Source organism: Crocodylus siamensis, chromosome 7, assembly GCF_052110815.1.
Source record: "Crocodylus siamensis isolate JL-2025a chromosome 7, ASM5211081v1, whole genome shotgun sequence".
In the NCBI taxonomy this organism is placed as follows: Eukaryota; Metazoa; Chordata; order Crocodylia; family Crocodylidae; genus Crocodylus; species Crocodylus siamensis.
In genome coordinates this window covers 2,335,446-2,358,635 of record NC_143401.1, presented here as the reverse complement: position 1 = coordinate 2,358,635, position 23,190 = coordinate 2,335,446, and the positions used below count along the sequence as shown (strand labels likewise).

General features: G+C 67.5%; 1 protein-coding gene across 6 annotated transcripts in view; it reads right to left on the bottom strand.

The window, feature by feature from the left end:
• Nucleotides 1-23,190, bottom strand: part of AHDC1 (AT-hook DNA binding motif containing 1) — a 64,395-nt gene that overhangs the window by 3,965 nt on the left and 37,240 nt on the right. For all 6 annotated transcript variants that reach the window (XM_090056741.1, XM_090056746.1, XM_090056744.1 and 3 more), the window contains exons 2-4: nt 8,754-8,922; nt 5,962-5,999; nt 623-5,692 (exon numbers count right to left, since the gene is read on the bottom strand). In XM_090056741.1, the coding sequence (XP_089912867.1) occupies nt 666-5,692; nt 5,962-5,999; nt 8,754-8,922 (5,234 nt within the window). In that variant the 3' untranslated portion in view covers nt 623-665. The remainder of the gene's footprint in view (nt 1-622; nt 5,693-5,961; nt 6,000-8,753; nt 8,923-23,190) is intronic.

The window sequence follows — 23,190 nt, the reverse complement described above, 5'->3', positions numbered from 1 at the left end:
TGACCCACGGAGACTTGGAGAGAGCCAGTCCCTGCCTCGGAGGGCCAGGGATCCCTGGCACGAAGCTGTCTCTCCCAGCTGGGGTGCATGGGAAGCCTTGCAATCAGAGCTGCGTCACGGGGCCTTCGCGTGAGCAGGCGGGTGGCACGAAAGGCTCCCACTTTTGCTCTACAGATGTCTTCACCGCCTCCTGCACCCGGGAGAAGGACAGGCTCCCCCGATCCTGCCCGCTCGCGTGCCCGGAGCGGACCCTGCCCGCCTCCCCCAGGCCAGGAGCCCGCGGGGACCTGTCCCATTAGGAGACGCAGGTCTGACGTTGCCCAACCTAGAAGCAGCTGCACAAGACCCCAGAGCTAGCAACGGCCTGTGAGACTGGTGTCCTTCCCAGCAGCCCAGGGGCTGGGACTTCTCACGGTCGATACCCCCACAGCAGATAGGCTGGGAGCTGCCCCGAAGAGCTGATGCGCCCGGGGCAGGGCAAGAGGGGACCAGCCTGGCTCCAACCCCTGCGCTCAGACGTCAGGCTGGAAACAGCAGTGAGAGCTGCCAGCGTGGGCACAGCTACCCACCTCCCCAGGCCTGCCCTGAGCCCCGGGTCTCCCATGCCGCCCGCGGCACCTACCCTGTAACAAAACCTCGTTGTCCGGTTGGCACTTCAGATGACACTACAAGGAGGTGACCGTAAAAGTGTCCTCGGGGTGCTGCTCGACCATGGGCCCCAGAAACCCGCTCTTCTGGGCGGAGGCCATGCCCGGGTGGCCCTGGGGCGGAAAGCTGGGGTACCTGTAGTTGTCCTGCAGCTGCAGCATAGAGTCTCTTGGGACTGGGGAGATATTCAAGTCATTCATCAAGGGGCAGGCGTAGGCCCCTCGGTGGTGGGCCCTGGCCATCTCGAGGGTCTCCTTCTCGCCCTTGGAGGCGGCGGCGGTGCTGGAGCTGGTCAGGTGGGGGTTGAGGCAGGAGGGGTCCGTTCTCCCCATGAAGTCCACCAGCATGCTGGCCCCTGTCTTGTTGTCGTAGGGCGGGCTGCGGGTGCTGGAGTTGGGAGAGTACCAGTAGCTGGGATTTTTGCAGCTGGGGGAGTCATAGTGGGGCTGAGGCATGGGTAGGTCCCGGCAAGCCATGTGCGCGGCGGCATGAGGCAGGCCGCTGCCCGCCATGCCGTGCTTGAGGGAGTCGCAGGCCGGCAGCTTGCGGAGGTCGCCCGGCCGCAGGTCGTCCTTGAAGGCCAGGGTCGGGGAGCAGTTGGGCGAGAAGGCTTTCTGCAAGCTGGCGTCGAATACCGTCTGCGGGGCCGGGGCCGCCAGCTGGTGTGGCAGGGCGGGGAAGTGCTTGCTCTCCAGGTCCGTCTGGCCCAGGCCAGGCGAGTCGCTCTGGAAGCCTTGCACAAAGGTCCCGTCGGACGGGGTGGAGGGGTTCATGGAGTAGGGCCCGGCAAAGTCGCACGGGTCTCTCTCGCTGACGCTGAAGCCCCGGGACTGGGAGGGGAGGGGGGACATGCTGCTGTCGCCGCTGTAGTAGTCCAGCCCCAGGTCCGTGCTGTCCTGGAAGAGCGGGTTCACCGCCTGGGATTTGGAGGGGAACTTGGCCTTCCCTGTCCCCCTCTCCTTCTTGGAGGTGCAGGCCCCTCGGGACCCGCGGGGCTGCCGGGGTCCCGTGTTCCTCTTGGAGGGGTACACGGAGGAGGAGGAGGAAGAGGAGGAGAAGTTCAGGTGAGAGGTGTCGAACATGTCCACTTTCTTCCGCCTCCCCCGGCCGGGCTTGGAGCTGCTCTGGAACAGGACGCTCTGGTTCCAGTTGTAACCCGGGGCCGACGAGGCCTCGTTCCAGTCCATCATGAGCTTCTCCAGGCTGGACAGGCTGGACTGGCCCTCGCTGGACGAGGCCTCGCTGTTGGCCCGCCGGTAGCCGGCCGGCTGGTTGAACTGGGTGCTGTCGGAGGAGGACTCGGAGAAGGTCTCCGAGACCGTCTGCTGCTTGGCCTTCTGGGGCGTGTAGTTGGAGATGTCCAGGATGACGTTGGGCTCGTTGATGTGGCAGTCGAAGCCCGGGTTGTAGAGCTGGCTGAAGGCCTCGGCGTTCCAGTCCAGCGCGCCGTAGCCTTGCCGGAAGTTCCACTGGGACGCGCCGGGGAACTGCCGGCAGTTCTCGGGCGACGGCTGGAAGGAGATGGAGCCTTTGGGCACCATGTAGCCGCCGGGGGACACGGTGCTGGCCCGGCTGTCGCACCGCAGCGGCGTGTGCGCGGAGCTGGAGAACTGGCCCCCCTCGGAGCTGTTGAAGAAGGCGGCTTTGCTGAGGGGCAGGTTGGGCCCCGCCGTCTGCTGGGTGTAGCCGGCGCTGTGGGCGCTGCTGGGGGAGGACGGCAGGCTGCTGCCGCTGCCGTAGGCGAAGCTGCAGTCCTTGCTGTTGGGGCAGTCCTGGGTGGCGGCGTACGGCTTGGCCGGCTGGAACACGCTGGAGGGCGTCACGCTCTGCCCGGAGCCGAAGCTGCCGTACTGCGCGTAGCCGGGCGCCGTGCCGGCGGCGGGGTGCGCGGTGGGCGACCGCGAGACGGTGGAGGGCGGCACCAGCTTCTGGAAGGCGTCGGCGCCGCGGCACTCGGAGGCGGCCTGAGACACCGCGTAGGCGGCCGCCCGCCCGTGGGAGAAAGCCGGGCGGCTCTGCATCACCGAGTGGAAGGGCGCCTCCGTGGTGGGGGCGGCCGCCACCTTGCCGCCGCGGCCCGCGTAGGACGCCAGCCCGCGCTGGCTGGGCATGGCGTTGGGGGGCGCGGTGTAGGCCGCCGAGGACTTGCGGGACTCTGAGCGTGAGGCCGACAGGGCGAAGTCCAGCAGGTCCGAGGAGTCGTCCGAGTCCAGCAGGGAGCGGAAGTAGCCGGTGAAGAGGTTGTGCCGCTCCTGGCTGACCTCAGCCTGGGAAGATGTCGTGCTCCCGCCGTAGAAGCCGGCCCGGCTGGAGGAGCCGGACTCCAGCGCCGAGGAGGCGAAAGCCCTGGGCTCCGCGCCCTGGAAGCTGCAGTTGCGGCTGGCCTGGCTGGCAGGGTGGCCGTGGTGGGGGGCCCAGGGGCTGCCCTTGTCCCCGGCCCACTCGGAGGTGCTGTCGCTGAAGCTCTGCCCGGGGTTCTGCTCCGGGAAGAGCGCCCCGTTCTTGCGGGAGCGCCTCTTGCGCTTGGGCTTGCCCACGGGGTCGGGCTCGGGCCGGCCCCTCTTGCGGGGGTGGACCACGTCGGCGTGCAGGGCCGCGGCCGGCTTCTTCTTCTTCCCGATGCCCTCGAAGAAGTCGCTGAAGGAGCAGCGGGAGGTGCGGGCACCGTGGCCCCCTCCTCGCCCGCCGCACCCACCCCCTTTGCCCCCGCGCCGGCGGAAGCCCTGCACCCGGTGCAGGAACTGGGAGATGCTCTGGGTGTCGGGCGCCTGGTGGATGGACTCGGGCTCGCTGGGGGTCCAGCAGCGTGGCGGGGAGCAGCGCCCAGCGCACTGGCTCTGCCGGTTCAGGAAGGCCAGCTTGGCCAGGACGTCCGAGTAGTCGGCCTTGCTGTCGTTGGTGTCTGCGATGTAGGAGGGCTGCGGCGAGGCCAGCTTCTGCTTCCTCCTCCTCCTCTTCTTCACCTCCGGCGCAGGCTCCTTGGGCTTGCCCTGGCCCAGCATCAGGTTCTTGGGTGGCCGGCCCCTCTTGCGCTTCAGGATGATGGGCATCTCGCCCGGCGGGAAGACCACCACCACGTTGCGCCCGTTATTCTTCATCTTCAGCAGTGGTGTCGGCTCTAACGAGCTGCTGGCCGCCATCTCCTTGCCCTCCAGGTTCAAGTTGCTGCTGAGCGACGAGACCTTGTAGGTGGTCTTGTTCCTCCGCCCCAGGGACACAGGGATCTTGGCCATCTTCACCACCATCTTGCGCACCCCGCGGCACTTGCCCTTCTTGGAGGGCAGAGGCGCCTTCTGGCCGTCGTCCGGCTCCGGCACGGTGGGGACGGGGGCCGTGGGCAGCGGGGGCAGGCTGGGCTCGGCCAGCCCGGCTGCCACCTCCGCCGGCACGGCCAGGGGCAGCACGCGGGTCTCAGCAGAGATGTCCAGGCGCCGCCCCCGCCCGGCCCGCCGGCGGCGACAGAGGATCTTTGGTTTGTCTGTTCTGCGCAGCGCGTACTTGCGGTGGTCGTCCCCGCAGCGCCCCGCGCCCCGCCCCGCGCAGCCGCCCCGCCGGCCCACCGCGCCCAGGGGGCACCTCCCGAGGTGGGGCGGGAAGGCGGGCGAGCCCAGGGGCTCGGCCGCCAGCCCCTGGGGCACGGGATCCAGCAGCTTGGGCACGGGCCCCAGAGCCGGCGGCGGGGAGCCTAGCAAGGGCGGCTCGGCATCCAGGAGCTGTGCCTGGGAGTCCAGCAGCTGCGGCTCCAGGGACTCGGGCAGCGCCTCGAGGGACGGGAGTCCTAACGGCTCCGAGAGGGGCTCCAGGGACTGGAGTTCCAGCGACTCGGACAGGGGCTCCAGAGACTGCAGCTCCAGGGACGCAGACAAGGGCTCCAGGGACTGCAGCCCCAGCGGCTCGGGCAACGGCTCCAGGTTCTGCAGCTCCAGGGGCTCCGGCAGGGGCTCCAGAGCCTGGGAATCGATGAGCTGCGGCTGCGATTCCAGAGACTGGGAGTCCAGCAAGTGGGACTGGGAGTCCAGCTCCTGGGCCGGCAGCAACTGGGACTGGGGCTCCATTGACTGGGGCTCTAGCAGCTGGGTGCCCGGGCAAGCCAAAGAGGCCAGTTCATTTAGTATATCCGCGTCGGCCAGCTCTGAGTAATTGCCGGCGTCCGGCGGGGGACTGCCGGCTTCGCCTGGCTCACCAGGCAGCTTGGAGGCGGCGGGGGAGCTGCTGTGGTGGGCACCCCCCCTGCCTCCCTCCATCTCGTGCAGCATGGAGCGCCCTGGCAGCGATGCCTCGGCCTTGGCGGTCCACAGCGCCACCCTCTCCTCCGGGCTGCGGATGCTGTTGGCCAGGGTGGGCGAGGAGAAGAAGCTGTACTGCAGGTCCCGGTCGCCGGCCGGCAGACGGACCTCGTCGCCGGGTGCCGCGGGGCCGCTGAGCCGCAGGCTGCCGCAGTCCAGGTGGAGGCCGCTGTTCCTGAGGTCCTCGGACAGCCGGGTGATGTCCTTCATAATGTCGATGAGCTGCACCACGGGGTGGAGGTTGATGCGCCCGTTGCCGCACTTGCTCTTCAGCAGCGAGACGATGCTGTCCACGTTGCAGCGGCCAGAGGCCAGCGTGGCATTGGAGAAGGTCTTGGGGGCTCGGTCGTGTGTGGCAGTCTCGTCCACGGTCCCCACCACCACCCTGGCGTCGCTCAGCAGGCCGGGGGGCGAGAAGTCCTCTCCCTTGGCGTGGAGGCTCTGGCACCGGTCAGCCGGGTCCCCATGGAGCAGCGGTCCGGATTGGTGCTCCCGGCCCAGCGCCGGGCACGAGCCCTCGGGGAAGCTTAGCAGGCTGCAGGACAAGGCTTTCTCCGCTGGGCAGGCGGCCGGCCTCTGGCCCGGGTGCCCGGCTGAGTAGAACTTGGGCTCTCGGACGTAGTCAGGCGAGCTGCGGGCAGCGCTGGATGTGACCACCGGGCCCGGGGGCTTCACGCGCATCCTGAACTCCTCCTCCCCCGGGTGCCGCTTAGCCAAGCAGTTGCTGACATGGGAGTCGGGGAAGCCGATGCAGGGACCTGGAAAGGGCAAGAGGCACAGTCAAGCGGGCTGGAGGGACCTGGGGGGAACAGAGATAACAGCCCCCCCACCATGCCCCTGCTCCCTTTGTGCCCTAAATGAACTGTGAATGTGGGTCCAGACCTCCCAGACTGGTGGCAGCTGCCATGCTCAGCACCGCCCATGCCTGCTGCCGCCCCAACACGGCAGTAAAGCCCCCCCGCCAGCTGAGCGCCCATGTCCCAGCCCCAACCTCCCTGACTCCGCTGGGAGGGGGCACACTGCTTACCCTCGGCTTTGCCGCTGCGGCTGTTGCACTTGAGCTCCCTGCAAAGGAAACAGAGGAGGGGATGAGCCCTCCCAGAGCAATGCCCCCCCTGCACCCCGGGAGCTGTGGGCATGGCTTTGGGTTTGTCTCCAGCACTGAGGCACTCCGACCCCTGGACTAAGCCCCGGCTGGCAAGCACGGGAACAAGAGATGCGTGAGGGTTTGCCATGACCTGGGAGAGGAAAGCTGCCTCCTGGGCATGCCATCAGTGCCCGCAGCCCCTGCTCCTGCCTCCTGAGCCCGCGCTCACGACTCCTGCTGCCCCGATCTGTCCTGAGCTTTGCTCTGAGCTGGGGGTGCCCCGCGCTTTGCCGGGCTGGGCTTTGCACACGGGCGCCACGGCCGGAGCGCGGCCTGAGGCCCCACAGCCGGCCCCAAGCCGGACGCCTCTGCCGTTGGCATCTGCCCCGCTGCCGGGACGGAGGAGGCGTGGGGAGCCCCGCCACCGCCGGCGGAGGGCTTTGCGGGGCCATCGCCACTAGGTGTCCCCTGCGAGCCGCCGATCCGCCTCCCGGTGTTAGGATGTGCCAAGTCCCGGCTGCCGAGCCCATGCCCCCGTGCCCACCCTGCCCAAGTTTGCGAGCGGCTCTGGCGGCGGACGGCAGGGCCCCTGTGCGCTGCCCTCCGGGTGGACGGCTGGGCGGCACCCTTCTCCCGTGCGGAGCACCTGGCTTGGGGGCATCTGGGGGGTGGCGTCGAAGGAAGGAAGGAAGGAAGTTCTTTGTTCCCCAGGACGGATGAGAGCAGACCCCCCATCAGACCCCGGGGTGCATGGGAGTCTGCCCTGCTCCTTCCACCCACGCCCCAGCCTCCGTGCCGCCCTCCTGTGCTCACAGCCAGCGGTCGGTGCTGGGGTCTCCCGGCACCCAGGGCTGGCAGAGAGGACCCCCCATCTCACCGCTGCCCCCAGATCCATGGCATGGGAAGGGAACTGTGTCCATCCCAGCCCTGGACCTCGCCTTCCTCGCTGGCTGGAGCCCACGCAGCCCTGGAGGGGGAACTGCACCATTTGCTGTGAGGCAAAGCTCAGAACAGGCCCACGGGGATTTCCAGCCTCTCCCCCCGCCTGCACCCCCCAGCCCCCCATCCCTTCATCACCTCCCACAGCCGCTGCCACCTGGAGAGGTGCGAGCTGCTCCCATGGGGCCCGAGCGACTGAACTGGCAGCAGCGACACCCCGCGGCCCCCGCTTCGACCCACGGGGCCCAGCTGTTTCTGGGCTTGCGGCTTCAAGCTGGCTTGGGGCAGGAGGCGTTGGCACGGGGAGCCCGGGGGGCTCTGCAGCCCCGTGCAGAGAGCCCCATGGAGGGGTGTGCGGGGGGGGCTCTGGCCTGGCACAGAGCATGGGCACGGCTTGCCAGGCCTCAGCCCCGCTGCCCATGCCCAGCCCAGCCTGGGCTCAGCTACCAGCCCTGCTCCCAGCCGGCCGCTGTCTGAAGGCGCCAGTCCTGGAAAATTGCTGCCGGAAGTGAGCTCAGCTCTTTGGCAGGTCCCGGCCGTGTGCCGCGGCCCCCGGCCCCCGGCCCCTCTGCCCCGGGGCTGGCACAGAAGGCCCCCGCCCTGCCCCAGCCCCTCGTCTTCACGGGCAGGCGCTCGGGCTCCCCTCCTCCCTCCCCCAGGACACCCGGTGCTGATGGCTGCAGTTCCCAGGCAACGCTCGGCCAGATGTGGAGTGAGAAGGGTCAGGATCCCAGGGAAAAGCACGGGCGCCCGCAGGGATCAAACGCTGAGCCTGGCTGTCACTGTGTGGAGGGGCACGGAGGGGGGGCCCGCGCCGGCTAGGGGTCAGAGCAGGCGGGGTGGGGGTGGGTGGTATAAAGATGTCAGGACATCTCGGGTATGTAGCCCCCCACGCTTGCTTGCTCTGGGGTGACCTCTGCCCTACCCCGTGCCTCATTTCCCCCCTGCAGCGCATGGTACTGTACGCAGGAAGGGCTGGGGGGCATGCTGGGGTGCCCCTGGGGTGTGGGGTGCTGCAGGAGCCTCCCCGGCAGTCCCCATGCCAGCAGAGGAGGGAAGGGGCACTTCATCACGCCCTAGGAGACGTGCCCGGGGGTTTTGCAAGGGGCGACACAGGCTTGGTCTGAGCAGCTGCAAGCTGGTCTCTGCTGCTCTTCCAACGCAGGGCTACCCACGCCGGGCCTGGCATGCCCCCGAGCCCAGCTCTGCGCCCCCCGCCTCGCCACATGGACAGAAGTCCCCTGGACGCTCCCAGAACCAGGAGGGTCCGGAGCTGGCCCCGACCCAAGCCCCTCTGCGTGCTGTGCCGGCCCCCAACCCGCCTGTGACCCTGCCTTCCCCCTCGGCCCCCGGCGCCATCCCCTAGGGCAAGATGCCTCCTCCGCCCCCCCACCCAGCTGCAGTGGAGACCAAAATGCCTGAGGCAGGGCGAAGGCAGGTGCCCCGGGGGAGGCCGGCCTGGCAGGCCCAGCCTGGCTTCAGCTGCCGGAGGGGAGAGCTGGGAGGAGAAACACAAGGGGCCCATTCAGTCCTGGCATCCTGTGGGCACCACCCACCGTACGCCGCGGCCCGGCTGGCCAAGGAGAGGCCGGGCAGGCACAGAGACAGGGGTCCAGCCGGGCCAGAAATACAGAGGAGGGAGCAAGACCCGCCAGCTTTCCCGGGGATGCCAGGAGGCAAGCCGACCCCCCACCGGGCCCTCTGCAGATGGCATCAGCCTCTGCAATTCCCCAGTGCCCGGCACAGCGTGGAGGGAAGGGGTGTGGGGGGTGGATAGGCCCAGCAGCCATTACCTTGGCCTCGAGTGCTTGCAATACAGGTTCACTTTGAAGCTCCTCTCGCCGCCCTCCGCCTCGCTGCCGGGCTGGCGCGGTCCGGAGCCCTGGGCGCGCTGGAACCATTCGGCGGGCGGGCTGGCTCCGTTCTCCAGGCCGATGGGCTGGCAGGCGACCGAGCTCCCATCTGCAAAATGGAAGCACACCGAGCCGGGCGCGTCAGGCCAGAGGCAGGGGCAGGGGCGAGGCATGCCATGTTGGGGGGAATCGGCATGCGCCAGGGGCTCGGGGCGGTGGCGGGCATTGGGGGGCGTTGGCGAGGGGCTGCATGCCCCCCGCAGCCCGGCGCCCGGCACGGCACCAAGTCGTGCTCGGCTCCGGTGTCGTCAGCGCGGGCTCCCACAGGGTTATTCAGCCTGGCGGCGTGCGCACGGGCACCGAGAGCAGCGCCGGCTTTCACGCCTACCCAGCTGTCGGCAACTGTCGGGTTGTCTAAGCTTCTCTTTCCCCCTCTAAGCCGCCTTTGCAGGAGAGGACTGACAGGTGAGGCTCCGGGGGCGATGGCGTCCCCTTCCCTGAGTGTCAGCTGGGGGTGGCTTGGCCCTGAGCGCGGCTGTGGCTCTGGCTGTAGGGTCCTTGCAAGGGGAAGGGTGCTCCCCGCGTGCCCTCCTGCTCCTCTCCGTGCCCGCCCAGCCAGCCCTGTCTCCTGCGTGTGTCCAGTGTCCGTCCGTCTGACTCCGGGTTTCTCTGGCCCCGGAAGAGCTCAGCCTGGCTCTGAGCCCTGCGTTAGCAAGACCTTGCACCCGGGGCTCTCTCTGCCAGGAGGCAGGCGGCGTGTGTGTCTGCCTGCCTGAGCTGGGTTGTGCTTTTTGCGTCCTTTGTGTGCCTGGCTGGGTCCGTGCCCTGTGCATGCACACACACGCGTGTGCGGGTCTCCGTGTGCTCGTGCGAGCCCCGGTTTTGGGCTGTCCTGGCCCGCGTTTCCTCCCTCTCTCTCTCTCTCTCTCTTTGTGCCGCGCTGCCTCTCTTTGTGCGTGTGATTGTGTGTCTCTGCCAGCTTCTCCTGGCTGGCTTGCCTGCCTGTGTGCCTCGCCGATTGTGCCTCCTACTCCGTCGCCTGGTGTGTGCGTGTGTCTTTCCCCAACCGCCGTGTGCGAGCGAGCGCGGGAGAGAGAAACAGCATGTCCCCGGCTCTGGATCTTTGTTGTCGCTCATCGGGGTGTGTGTCTGTGAGTGTACGTGTTCCCCCCCACCACCCTGAGCTTGTGCAAATGTGTCCTCCCCCCCCAGCACACAGACGCACACATATTCTCTGCGTGATCCCGGTTCCTGGTGCCAGGATTAGCGTGACAACTTATCAAGGAGGCAGGGAAGGAGAATTCAAACCTGTCAGTTCTTCAGTCCATGTTCCCCCCATCGCCACCCCCTCTCCCTTCCCCTGCTCCAAGCCTTTGGTCTCGGAGCTGGCACGGAAATGCAGGCAGCTCCCCCCCAGCCCAGCGGAGAGCTGCGCTGCTGTGCTGCCTGCCTGGTGTTGGGTTACACCGAAGGGCAACGAGGAACAGGAAAATATGCACTAGAAAGACCGGTCTAGTCTCTGATGCATCTGCTAATGCGCCCGGAGCTGAGAGCTGCTGGAGAGGAGAGCGAAGCAGGCAGGAAGTGCACAGAAGGCTTTCCAGAACCGCCTCTGGGTCCCAGTCCCCCCCGCCGCACACACACACATGCACACACACACCCAGGCACACTCACAGACACTGCTCTGCCTTTTCACTCGGCTGAAACGTGGAGAGACTGAAAACCAGTGCAGGCACTGGGAGCCCTGGCTGGGGCTGGGGCTGGGGCTGGGGAGGGGGGCCGGGGCCTGGCCTGTGTTATATCAGCAGCAATCCAGAGCAGCTGCTTCGGGTTCAGGGCACTCGCTCGGGATTTACACCGACAAGCAGGAGGAGAGGGGCTGGCCCGGGGGAGGCGAGCTCGCGGCACTCATGCTGTGCGTGCAGGAGACACGCGGAGATGGACGGAGCCCTGGGGTGCACAGGGAGTGTAGTGCACACAGCAACACACACGTGTGCACAAACGCATGGACTCCTGGAGACACACACAGAGTCACAGCGGGGCACACAAACATGCACATGTGTGCAAACACGCAGACACACATACAGTAACATGCACACAGTCACAACAGGAAATGCACAGTAACACGCACCCAAGTGTACAAACATGCAGACACAAAGAGACACACACAGTCACAGCAGGGCACACAGTAACACGCACACATGTGCACAAACACACAGGCTACTGCAGGCACACACATACATGCAGTCACAACTGGGCACATAGTAACATACATGTGCACAAACATGTGGGTTCTTGGAGACACACAGTCACAGCAGGGAACACAATAACACACATACAGGCACACAGATGTGGTTTCCTAGAGACACACATTCGCACAATCACAGCAGGGTACACAGGAACACACGCATGTGGACAGACACGCAGGCTTCTCGAGACACCAACACAGCCACAGCAGAGGACACACATAGTAACATGCACAAACAGGCAGGCATCCAAACACACACTCACAACGGGGCACACACATTAACACACACACAAACACACGGGCTCCTGGAGACATGCATGCAGCAACTGCAAGGCACACGTACAGTAACACCCACATGTGCACACACTGGCTCACTGACACCCCTGTGCACGGGGGCGCACACATGAAGTCCCAGCCTGGCATACACAGGGACACAACACAGACAGCCACAGGGTTACAGAGGGGTGCAAACACACCCGCAGAAATACAGGCACCCACGGAGAGCAGCACACGCCGTGTCGCGCGTGGACACGGAGGGAGGGAAGCACGCAGACTCTCAAAGGTGCACACACCCACGTGCACACCCGCACTCCAGCTAGCTCCCAGACCACGCAGGCAGGCGTGGGGTCCTGCGCCGTGGCTGCCTGGCGGCTATTGCAGCCCTTTCCCCAGGAGGCTCAGCCCGTGGCCGGGGAGGAGCGGAGCAGGAACCACTCCCTGCCCTGGAGAAGGATGCTTGGGGGCACCAAGGGGCTTGGGAACATGGGGGGAGGCCGCACCAATGGGGCACCCACCCGGCAGCCTGCTAGAAGGGCTCAGTCACTGCGCCCCATTCAGCCTGTGCATGCACATGTGCACATATGTGTGCAAGGGGGGGGGAGTGGCTCCAGACCCGCATCTGCCCCCCGGGGCATGGGACCTGCTTGGAACTGGAGAGCGGTGGCTGGGATTCAACCCCGAGGACGCACCCCGCCACCCCCCATCGCCACACCGGTCCCCTGGCACGCCATCTTGCCCGCCAGGCGTGGGGAGGGGGGCACGGTACGCTCCCGCCCCGGCAAAGCCCAGGGGCCCCGGGTTTGCAGGGCCCGGAGAGAGGGGTGGGGGCGCGGAGGAGACAGATGCTCTCCACACAATGTTCACTTTCACCTCCTCTGCTCAGCCCCAGGCAGCGGCCACATGTTTTACATTAGGAGCTCTGGACTTCGCCATTCCTGGGTTGTTAGCCAGGGGTAGGGCTTTTTTATCCACCCCCCCACCTCTTTTTTTTTTTTGCTGGTTACAAAACACCAGCAGAGACCACACAAGAGAGAGAGCGAGAGATGAAGGCACGGAGAGAGACAGAGAGAGATGCATGGGGAAGGAGAGAAAGGAAGGGGGGGGCATCAGCACAGACAGACACCGAAGGAGAAATGCCGGGTGTGCGTGCGCGAGTGTGAGCGAGTGTGAGCGCCAGCGAGATTGCAGTCACCTCTTGTTTTCCACCTCCTGACCCCTGGAGCCTTGGCAAGATAACAGCCCCCGAAGAGTGCTGACTTGCCTTTCAGAAATCCAATATCCTCGCCTGGCGAACTAATCGACTACCTGAGCTCCCCCCTTCCCCCCCCAGCGCGGGATTAATCCTGCCACTGAAAATCTTTAATTAGTTTAACAGTTTCAGGCTTGGCGGAGGCAGGAAGCAGAGACACAGACACCCCGGTCCCCCCCCCGGGACCTGCGGGGAGGCGGTGCAGCCTGGGCCTGGGGCTGCGGGGGGGCTGCCCCGCTCTCCCCCATGGAGGGGGGCGATGCTGGGAAGGACACGGCCCCCCCGGAGGCGGCATCGGGGGTCCCCAGGGCTGCGTGGGTGGGAGGGAGGCGGCTGGGAGCCGGTGGAGGCAGGGAGCTAGGATGCAGCCAGGATGGCAGGGTGTGCGTATGGGGGGGCACCCTCCACCAGCCTCGCATGGGATGGGCTGCCCCCCCAAGCCCACTGCCGCAGGGCATGGGGGGCAGCGCCTCAGCCTCCAGGGCTGCCCCGATACCACGGGGACAGGCACGGCGGCTGCACCGGTCCCGCGGCAGGCAGGCGGCACAGACAGCCTGCAGGCACCTTCTCCTGCCCCAGCCTGGTCTGCGCCCCCCAGCCCAGCTCTGGCCACCTTGCCCCGGATGCAAGGGGAAGGCCCCCTCGCCCTCTCCCCAGGCCTCCCAGACCTCCTCCACTGAGCCCCCTCCTTGCAACACTGATCCGCTGCACAGTGGAGGCACAGACTGGGCCCAGCTGGGGATCGGGGCCTGGCCGCGCTAGGTGCTGCACACCCGGAGAAGGAGCACATGATTCGGGGGTCTCTCCTGCCCCAGCGGGTATCAGCCCGTGCTAGCCCTGCAGCCTGGCGCGCCACAGGCAGAGCCCGGCGACGCCGCAGGGCTTGCAGCTGCAGTGAGGGGTGAGATTCAGCACACGTGGGGGCTGTTCAGGAGTCCCAGATGGGAGGGGTTGAGTGCCAAGCCGAACAGCGAGGCAGGCACGATGACCCCGGAGCCCTGGATGCCCCGGTCTGTTCCTCAGCCCCCAGGAAGCCCCGTGTCTGCCCCAGCTGGGCGTCAGGCCATGGGGGAGGTAGCAGAGCTCCCCCCACCCCACGCCTCCTGCCAGTCGGGGTTTCTGTTTGCTCCGTGCAAGGAGCCCATGAAAAACACTGGCTCTGGCTAGGCCCGGCCCCAGTCCCGCGTTGCAAGGGTGTGAAGGGAAGCACATGCACATAGTTGGAGCAATGCGGAGGCTTCAAAGCCAAGAGGAACAAAGGCCGAGTCTAGTCGAGACGTTCTCGGAGCCAGGTGCACGCTCACCCGCTGGTGCTGGGGAAGGGAAGGGCCGGGCCCCTGTTCACCCATCTGTGCCCAGTTCACCCCCACGTCCCTCCCGGCCTCTCCTCTCCGGTGCCGGGCAAAGCACCACCAGCTCTCCGTGCCTCACAGGGGCTCTGCCCATCGCCAGCCCTTAGCCCTGGTCCCCACTGCCCTGCGGTCCCTCCCCAGGCCGCCCCCACCCCCGCATGGGAAGGCAACGGGGTGCCCGGCAATGAAAGGAGGCTGCGATGTGTGGGATGAGCACGGGGCTGGACGCCAGGAGAGAGGCACTCAACTCATCGCTCCGCTCCTAACTGCCTTGGGGAAGAGGCCTGGCCTCAGTTCATCTCTGTGAAATGGGCACAGTCCTGTGTCCTGCACATGCTGTGAGGCCTCCCGGCACCACAAGGCCGCTCTACAAAACGTGTGGAGCAAGCAGCTCGGGGCTCTGCGGGGAGACCCACAGGCTTGGAGGGCACATTGGAGCACCGCCAGCGACCAGCAAAAGGCACGGCGGACGGCGTCAGAGCGAACGCCGGCGGGACGTGGACGGTGCCTCTGCAGGGCGCCTCGGGCTGGGCCTGGCCGGATGGGGTGGATTCAAGGCTGCCCCTGGCCGGGCTGGGAGAGGTGGGTTTGGAGCAGCGCAAGCCACCCGCGTTCTGCCAGCACCTCCTGCTCATGTCACCGGGCACTGGGACCCACCCCTTCCCCGTCCCTGAGCCCCTGGGCCCAGGCCAGGAGCTGTCGGGGTTCACAGGTCACACGGGGAGGGGACCAGGCTCCATCACTCCTCACTCGGCCCCTCTGGCAAAGACAGTCCCCCGGGCCCCGAGTCCATCTCCTCACTGCCCTCAGTGCTGCCAGCGCCTGTGGGTACCGCCTGATACCTCCCCCAGCCTGAGCTGTCCCCCTGCCTGCCTTCCTCTGCAGCAGGACAGGCGGCTGGCACAGAAAAGCAGCGATGGCAATGGTGATGGCGATGGCACGACTAACCCTGGCCAGGGCAAAGCCGCATGGTGGGCCCTGGTCAGCTCCATTCGTAACAGGCGTTTGGAGAGCCCCAACATCAGAGCCGGCTCCGTTTGCTGGGGAACGTTTAGGAGTCAGCCACGAGCCCCAGGACTCTGGGAGCTGTGGCTTTAGGAACTGCACCCGTGGTCAGACCGGGAGCAGGACACAGACTGGCGGGGGGCAAAGCCGGGAAAGCGAGCATCAGTTCTGCAACGAGCCCGTTCCAGCTGTAAAGCCCCGTCTGGGACGCGATGTGCATCTACACACCTGTGCAAGGTGACCACGCTCCCCACTGCTTTCCACCAAGCACTGGCCTGTATAAGACCCTCCCCCCGTGCATACACACACGCGTGTGTGTGCACACGCATGCTCCCATCACCCCGCAGCGGGTGTTTCTTTCGCCTTCATCCAGAGGAGCCAGAACAGATGGTGGGAGAGTCTCACGGCCAGCTACGGGGCCAGCAGTGACCTCGGCTCCCATCGCCGGAGCTGACGCCCGAGGTCACGGGGTGGGGGGGAAGGCCGATGGATCTGGCCAGCCCCCGCTGCCGGAGCCCCCCCAGCACCGAGCGCCGGCGGCCGGAAGGAAACCTCCGGTGGGACGGCACCGCGCATCGCTGCGAGGCAGATGGCACAGCCACGAAACACCCACTCCCCGGGCGGGAGACGTGGCAGCTCTCGCGGGGTGGGGTTTTCCATCTGTGGCGCGTCAAGGCTTTCTGCCGCCCCGACGGGTGGCCGGCTGCGCCAAGCCCCGGCCACGCGGCACCCGGCGGCCTCCGCACGGCTTGTCCCGGCACGGGCGAGCGGCCTCCCCTCCCACGCCAGCCCCCGCGGCCGAGAGAGACGTTTTGGCTTCTCCCTCTGCCTCTCGAGCGTGGCTCGCCCCGGTGCTTTCTGGGAAGCCTGCAGGGTGCCCGGCACAGATGGCGGGAGCAAGGGCTGCCGGGTAATTTCCAAGCGCTGAGCGCTGCCTTGTGGGGGAGGATTAGGCAGCTGGTCCGACCCCGAGACATCTGCAGCGCCGGGGAGAAACGGCTCAGCCAGGCCCCGAGAACGACCTCGCGGCGCCCGAGCCGCCCGCCGGCCCCCGTCCAGCCCGGCCTCCTGACGCTGTCCAGGCGCGCCCGGCTCCGAGCCCCGGCCAGCGGCTCCTTCCCCGCCTGGGGCCGCCTCTGACCTTCAGCCCAGCTGCCCGGGGCCTTCCCTGCTGGGGCGGGAGGGGCAGCCACGCGGGGCGCGCCAGGCCGGATCCTTCCCGGCGCAGGGGGGCAGGATTTGCAGCCCCACCCCGTTCACCTTGCGGCAGGGGCACAAGTGGGGAGGGGGCTCGCGAAGGGAGCCAACAGATGGGCCGCCGGAGCAGTGGCACGGCGGCCGCGCGCTGCGGCTCAGGGAGAGCGAGTGGGGAAACGGGCTAAATTTAGCCGCCGGCGTCCGTGCCAGCTTTGTTCCCCCGCCCCTCGTCTCTGCCGGCAGCTCCTGGCCCGCTCGCTGCCTCCGCTGGGCCCCCGGCACGACGGTGCCCACGGCGGCACCCGGGCCAGGGCTGGACCGTGCAAGGCACCCTGGCGCCCGCAGCAGCCGGGCCTGCTCTCTGCCTGGCAGACGCCCCGTGAGTCAGAGCCGTGCTGCACCCTGCACAGCGCCTGCCGCAAGCTGGGTCGTCGCACGGAGCCGCCTGGGCTCCCCACCCCCACCCCCACCCCACCCCGGGCACGGCACAGGCCTCTGGCCGGCGCGGTGCGGGTTAACGCCAGGCAGGCTGGAGGCTTCGAGGCTAGTAACATTTGGAAGGCGCCAGCTGGAAACGTGCCCGTCCCGAGGTCTAGAGCTCGGCAGGCGATGCTCCCCGGCGCTGGCCTGGGCTGGGGGGCTGGGGTGGGGAAGGTGCGGGTGCGCGGATGTCCCCAGGAGCGAGGCTGCTGCCCCCCGCGGGGGCACCTGGGCTGCTCGGCCCTGCCAAGCCCACCCCGGGTGCAAGCTCCCAGCACCTAGCCCCACCGGGCCGCCTTATTTTAAGGCCCGGGGGCAGCCGGCCGGAACCCAGGTAGGGTTTCAAGGCGCCCGGGGGCCCCTCTCCTACGGCGCTGGTGACTCACGCGCCATCTGGGGAGGGCAGAGACGAGGCGGGGAAGCGGGGGGACGGCGAGAGCCCGTCCCCTCCCTGGTCCAATTTTAGAAACCGGCTAGACGGGCCTGGCGGGGCGGGACCCGCGGCAAGGGAGCGGGGCGAGCGGAAACTCCTGGCCCCGGATCCAGTTTCCTGGGAGACCTGGGCCGCGGCGGGGGGCTCGGAGGGGCGACGGGGCAGCTGCCAACCCAGGCGTGCTGCAGCGCTGGATCCGGCGCGGGGGTGGGGGGCCGAGGTGAACACCCAGGGAGAGCATAACGCCCAAGTGAGCATGCCAGTCAGGCGTGCGAGACACACACACACACGCGCGCGCTACAGCGCCCCATCTGCCACGGAGAGGCTCAGGACGGCCGGCTCTCCTCGCCTGGGCTCCGGCCCCCCAGCTCCCACGCTGCAAGGGAGAGGTGAGCTCACAGGCCCCTTGCCCACCTTGCCCGGGTCCTGGCCGGGCCCCCCACCTCGGTGTTCCCACCTGCAGCCCTACCCCTGCCCACGCCAGCAGACGAGGTGCGGTGCAGACATGCAGGGCAGCAGGTCCTGGCCACAACGGTGTGGGCTGGGCCCGTGGCAAGGATTGAGCCAGATCCCTGGGCTACGTTCCAGGGTGGCACGGATGGGGCCTCCCCAATCAAACCAAGGTCCCAGACATTCCCCTACATCTCTACGCTGTGGCTACCGCCACCGAGGACAGGTGCCACCACCACATCCACTGGCTCTGCCCGGATCAGCGCCACGGCCACAAAGCAAGGTGCCGGCAAACCCCCGTGCCTCCCTCATGCCAAGAAGCGGTGTCAGGATCTGGGCAGGTGACCCCGAGAGGCCCTTCCACCATCCTCCCGGCTTTGGAGGACTTGCAGCCGACCCGCCTGTCCCCCCTAAAAGCCGCCCAGGGCGTCTGACAGGCGGCAGCCAGGCGGAGAGGTGCGAAGGGGAGGAAAGCACCACTTTGCACTTCCCCATCCACGGCCCCGTGCCCAGGGACCTTGAAGCACTTTGCAAGCCATAGCACCTCGTGGCTGGCACACATGGGGGGCCGCTCTTACCGGAAGGGGGGGGAACTGATGCTTCAAGCAGTGAAGCGGCATTGCTGTGGTCACACAACGGGGCAGGGAGGGATGAATCCCCTTGGCTGGGGTTGTGGGATGCTCCCCAGCACCGAGAGCAGCGAGCGTGGTCCCAGCTGCCCTCCACCCCGACGTGGCAAGAACGCTCCTGGACCAGGAGACGCCGGGACGGGTGGAGGTGGGCCACGTGAGCCCACAGTGCTCCGTACTCGTGTCTGCATGCTGCGCCTGGCTTGGGGGTCCCATTTACCCCACGTCTCAGGGCCACAACCCGCCTTCCCAGAGCACCCTGGTTTTGGGGACTGGTGCTTGCATTCCCCACCACAGCCCTGGTGCAAGGAGAGGCAGGACCCAACTGGGGGGCAGGGGAGAGGGCTCTGGGCAGGGGACACCGGTTATTATTCTTGCCAGACCGCTCTCCGTTGCAACGGGAAAAGCACCCGTTGCCGGCGGAGCCCGTGCTGATTGCCTCCCGCCTGTCAGTCAGGCATCACTTTGTAGATGCCCATAAATTGCTCCATTACCTCTTCTAATTGAGGAGAACGCAGCTGCCGAGGGGCGGTGGCAGAGCAGGCTCCTTCTGAAGGATGCCTCATGCGCAGCCCGCGGGCGCCAGGACGCCAGGGAGCCCCCACGCACCCCAGCGCTTGGCCGGGGGGGGTGGGAAAACCGCGCAGGTGGGATGCGGACTCCAGATCCGGTCCTGACCCCTCCTGTGTGCCCGGGGTCAGGAACAGACCCAGGTGTCCTGACTGCCCACCTGTCTCTGCCGCTTGCTGAGGGGGAGCTGCTCATGCAGCCCCTGAGCTCCTCCCTGTAGGCCTGGACTGGGCTAGTGGGCCAGGCTATGCCCACAAGGGCAGGAGCCAGCAGTGCTCCCCATGCTCCCCGTGGCAGCCGGGCACCTGCCCCTGGAGCTGCATGTGCCCTGTGGAGACCCCTGTGCCCCCCCAGGGGATGAGGGGCCCAGTCTGGCTTGTCATGCCGAGCCCCAAAGATGAAGCTGCTGGGATCCAGGCTGCCTGGGCAGAGAGGCTGTGTGCTCCCGGGTCACCATGCTCCGGAGGGGTGCGGGAGCGAGAACTGCCCAGACTCCCCCATGCAGGCTGTGGGCAACCTCCCCACACCTGGGTGGTGGCCCCCCGGGCCACGTGGCCCCGATGGCACCCAGAAGCGCTGGGAGGGCGGCGAGGAGAGGACACTGCGACAGGACTGCAATGCAGCACGAGCAGGGGAGCACGGGGAGGGCAGGTGACATCTGGCCACGAGTCCAGCTGTTGGGGAATGAGGCGCCTGCTGGAGAATGGATGCCTCCCTGCCACGCGGGGCCAGCGTCTTGTGGCAGAAGCAGCCTCTCCCTACTCGTTCCCATGCCCCCCCGAGACGATACCCAGGGCCGGGGGGCCACGCGACGTCTGGCTGCAGCCCGGCACTGTCCTCGTGCAGGCGACTGCAGCACGATTTACTGTGCTGCAGCTCATGCTGGCTGCAGCCCAGCGCGCAGCAGAGGAGCTCTCGCCCAGGGCAGCACGATGCAGGACGTGGCTGCTGGGGAGCGCGGGACTCAGCCAGGTAAAGCCGGCAGGCGGGACGAGACCCGGTGCATGGGACAGCTGTGGCCTGGCCCTGCTGCATGCGCGCTCCCAGCCTCACTCGGGGTGAACAGAGGGCACCTGCATACCAAAGGGGCTCTCAGCGCAACAGCACGGGGCATGGACAGGCGCAGGCAACGCACAAACCAGCTCTCGGCTGCCATGTGCGGCCCCGAGCACGACGCTCAGATAGATCCGGAGGCTGGCGCAGCCTGCTCCTGCCTGGGAGCTGGACAAGGAGGCCTCTGCAACTGGGGAGGAGGAAGATGCCTGCTCTCCAAAGCTTCCCAGAGCATGTGTCCACCCCCCCTACTCCACAACATCTCTGGGATGCTGCGTGTCCCCTCCCAAGGCGCGGGCAGCAGGAGGATGGAGGAGGTCCAGATAGGCTTCAGGCGAGAGAAAGGCGCCTGCAGGAGGGAACGGAGAAATCAGAAGCCAAATCAGCCCTGCAGAAAATCCGTGGAGAGCAGGTGGGGGGGGAGATGGGACGGAGCGAGATGGAAGAGAGGAAGGAGAAGGAGTGAAAGGAGGGGGAGGCCTTCGCTCCCAGCTGGAATGTCGGCCGGGGCAGGAGGCTTGCAGATGCTTCGGGCTCAGGTTTCAGCTGGGGGCAGTTGCTGGGAGCCGACTGTGGGAAAGGGGTCTGATTTCTCCAGCCGCTCGGGAAAGGCTGCGGGGCCGGGGCCGGCAGCAGAGGGGACGCAGGGGGCAGCCCCCACGCAGCGCCCAGGTGCACCCGGGCACCTCCCGGCCTGGACTTGCCGCCCTCCAGAGCGGGTGTGAACCGGAGCAGGGAAGGCAGGAGGGCCTTGCGGCTCTGCAGAGGATCGAGCTGCTCCAGGAAATGGGCAGCGCAGCCCTGGCTCTCTCCGCTCACATGTGCTTTATGCATCTGCCGGCCTCTTCCCACTGCTTAAGGCGCACACGAGGCTCGGGAGCGAAGGTGCGAGGCAGCTGGCACGGGGCTGTCGGGACCCCGGAGCCCAGGGCAAGCAAGGGTTGGGGGAGAAGAGAGCTGGGGATGCCAGGGGGACGGAGGGAGGAGGAGGACAGGAGGCATCAGGATCAGCTGGGTATGGCCCTCGTCGCCCGTGACGGGCACAGCTCAGCGCTTCAGTCCAAGCGGCCGCGCGTGGTCTAGCTCTCTCTGCAGCCCTTCGCTAGCCGGGGACTTGTCCCAGCCCTCCCGGCACACCTGGAGCCGCGCAGCCCCCTTCGGCGGCAGGGGAAACCAGGCACGAGCAGGGCGAGGCTTGGGCCAGGGCCACGCAGCCGGTGGTGGCAGAACCCCGGCGTCCTGGCACCCGCTCCCTGCGGCTCCTACCCCGATGGCAGACCCTTGCACCCGTGCCTCGACCGGTGGGACCCCAGGCGCCCCGGCCTTGCCCTGCCAGGCCCCGTGCCTCTGCAGAGCGCCCAGCCGCGGCCGGCCGGCGGTGCAGGGGGTCGGGCGGAGGCGCCGGGTGCTCCGCGGTGCCGGCGGGGAGTGGGGAGATTGTGAATTCAGGCTCAGTCATCCTGACATCAGAGTCCTACATTGGATCCAGTTGCCACAGCAACGGCGGGTCAAAGGGCAGCGAGGGGAGCCGGATCCTGCCGTCAGAATTCCAATTGTGCCGGTTCAGAATAAACAGCCGCGCAGCGATGGATGGCCGGGCAGGGGGTGGGGGAGCCGGGGGGGCCGGGAGCGGCTGGGCTCAGTGTGGCGTTGTCAGCGAGATGTCACTAATTGTCTGCAGAAGCGGCAAACTCCACATTAACCCTTCCTGCGCCGCCGCTGCCTGTGCTTGGCAGCTGGCGTGCCACCCCTGCCCTGCCGCGCCACGCCACGCCAGCTGTCCGCATCCCTCCGCCTCGCCGTCCCACCTCGCCAGGCTCCGGGCTTGGACGGCAGCACAAGGCCTCTTTGGGGGAGACCCCGGGCCTGGAGAAGGGGTACGCTGCAGGAGCAAGGGTCTGGGTGGCACCCTGTGGGGCGGTGGCACCCCGTGGCTTCTCACAGGGCAGCTGCGAGCACGAGGGCAGGGCTGGGGGGCACAGGGGTGGACAGGAGCACCTGAACTGGCGGAGCAAAGGGAGAAGGGGTGCTGTTCAATGGCCAGTGCAGAAGGCTGGGGATCATGTGCTGGGCAGACCTCAGGAGCAGCCCCTGGGCTCACGCTGCCCCAGGCCAAGCAGTGACGGAGCAGATGGGCCCACGGCGACATCAGAGCCAGGCCCGGTCAGGCCTCCACGCGCCCAGCCACCCCGGTGTTGGGCTCAGCCCTGATGACACAGGCAGGCCAAGCACCCGTGTCAACCCGGCGCGGACGCTCCAGATTTAGATGGGCACGGCTGGGAGCAGCGCCCATCTCCTCGTCCCCCAACTTCCACCCCAGACCGGTTACGGAGGCGGGTGACAGGCCCCTCCGCCACGCGGGTTCTGACCCAGTTGGGCTGGCAATGACTAGACGGCCCGCGGGATCCCCAGCCAGCTGGGTAGGGGCTGATGTGGGTCAAGCGAAGCTCTCCTGACCCCCATCCCTAGCAAGGCCATGCCCCCCGGGACACAACATGCCTCCCTGCATTTGTACAGCACCCGGCGCAGAGCTGCAGCAAACACGCCTCTGGGAAGGACTGCGGATGGCTGCAAGGAATGGGAGGCCAGGCTGCCTAACAGGCAGAGCACCAGGCTGGGACTTGGGCCCGCCACCCGCCCAAGGGGCGACATGGACCACCGAACTGCCCCGTGCCTCAGTTTTCCCCGCAGTAAAGCAGGAGCAATGCCCCCCACGCCCCTGCGGGATCTCGGGGTGGCGGTGCCCCTGCGGCACCGGCCTCCAGCCTGGCACGGCGGGCTCTGGTCCCTCGTGGCGCTCGCGGAGGAAGGCCGGCTGCGGCCAGCGCTGACATGGCAGCAGAAGGGGCTGTGGGGGCGGGGAGCAGGCCGGCGCGAGATCAGCAGAAAGCCTCCTGGCTCCACTAGCCCCGTCCGACGGCCTCGTTCGCCTTTTGTTCCTATTCATCACATTTCTCCCGGCTCTCTCGAGTGCCAGCCCAGGGGGGCCGACCTGGCGGGGGGCAGTGCCCAGGGGCAGGGAGGGGGCCTGGCCCAGCTGATCTCCTTGGAAAGGCGTGTCTTCTCTGCATGCTCCCTCCTCTGTCTCGCATGGGTTTGGGGTTTTCTTCCTCCCGCCCTGGGCTCTCCAGGCGGGTGGAGGGGAGTTATGTCCTGCCCAGGGTCCCAGCTCCAAGGGGGCTTGCTGATGAGCAAACAAGAGGGTCCCTCTGCACCGGCGGGTGCCCAAAGCCTCCCCTAGCGCCTGGCAGGGCATCTCCCCAGCCTTTCCAGATGCACCGGAGTGGGCCAAAGGAAAGGACCCAGGCACCGTGAGGACTGGGGTCTCTCCTAGCAGCCAGGGCCGGGGATGTGGGGTGGGCTTGGGGGCACTCAGGCAGTGCCAGCCCTTTGGGGTTGCTCCAGGGGCCAACCGGGGCACCCCGCGCCCCC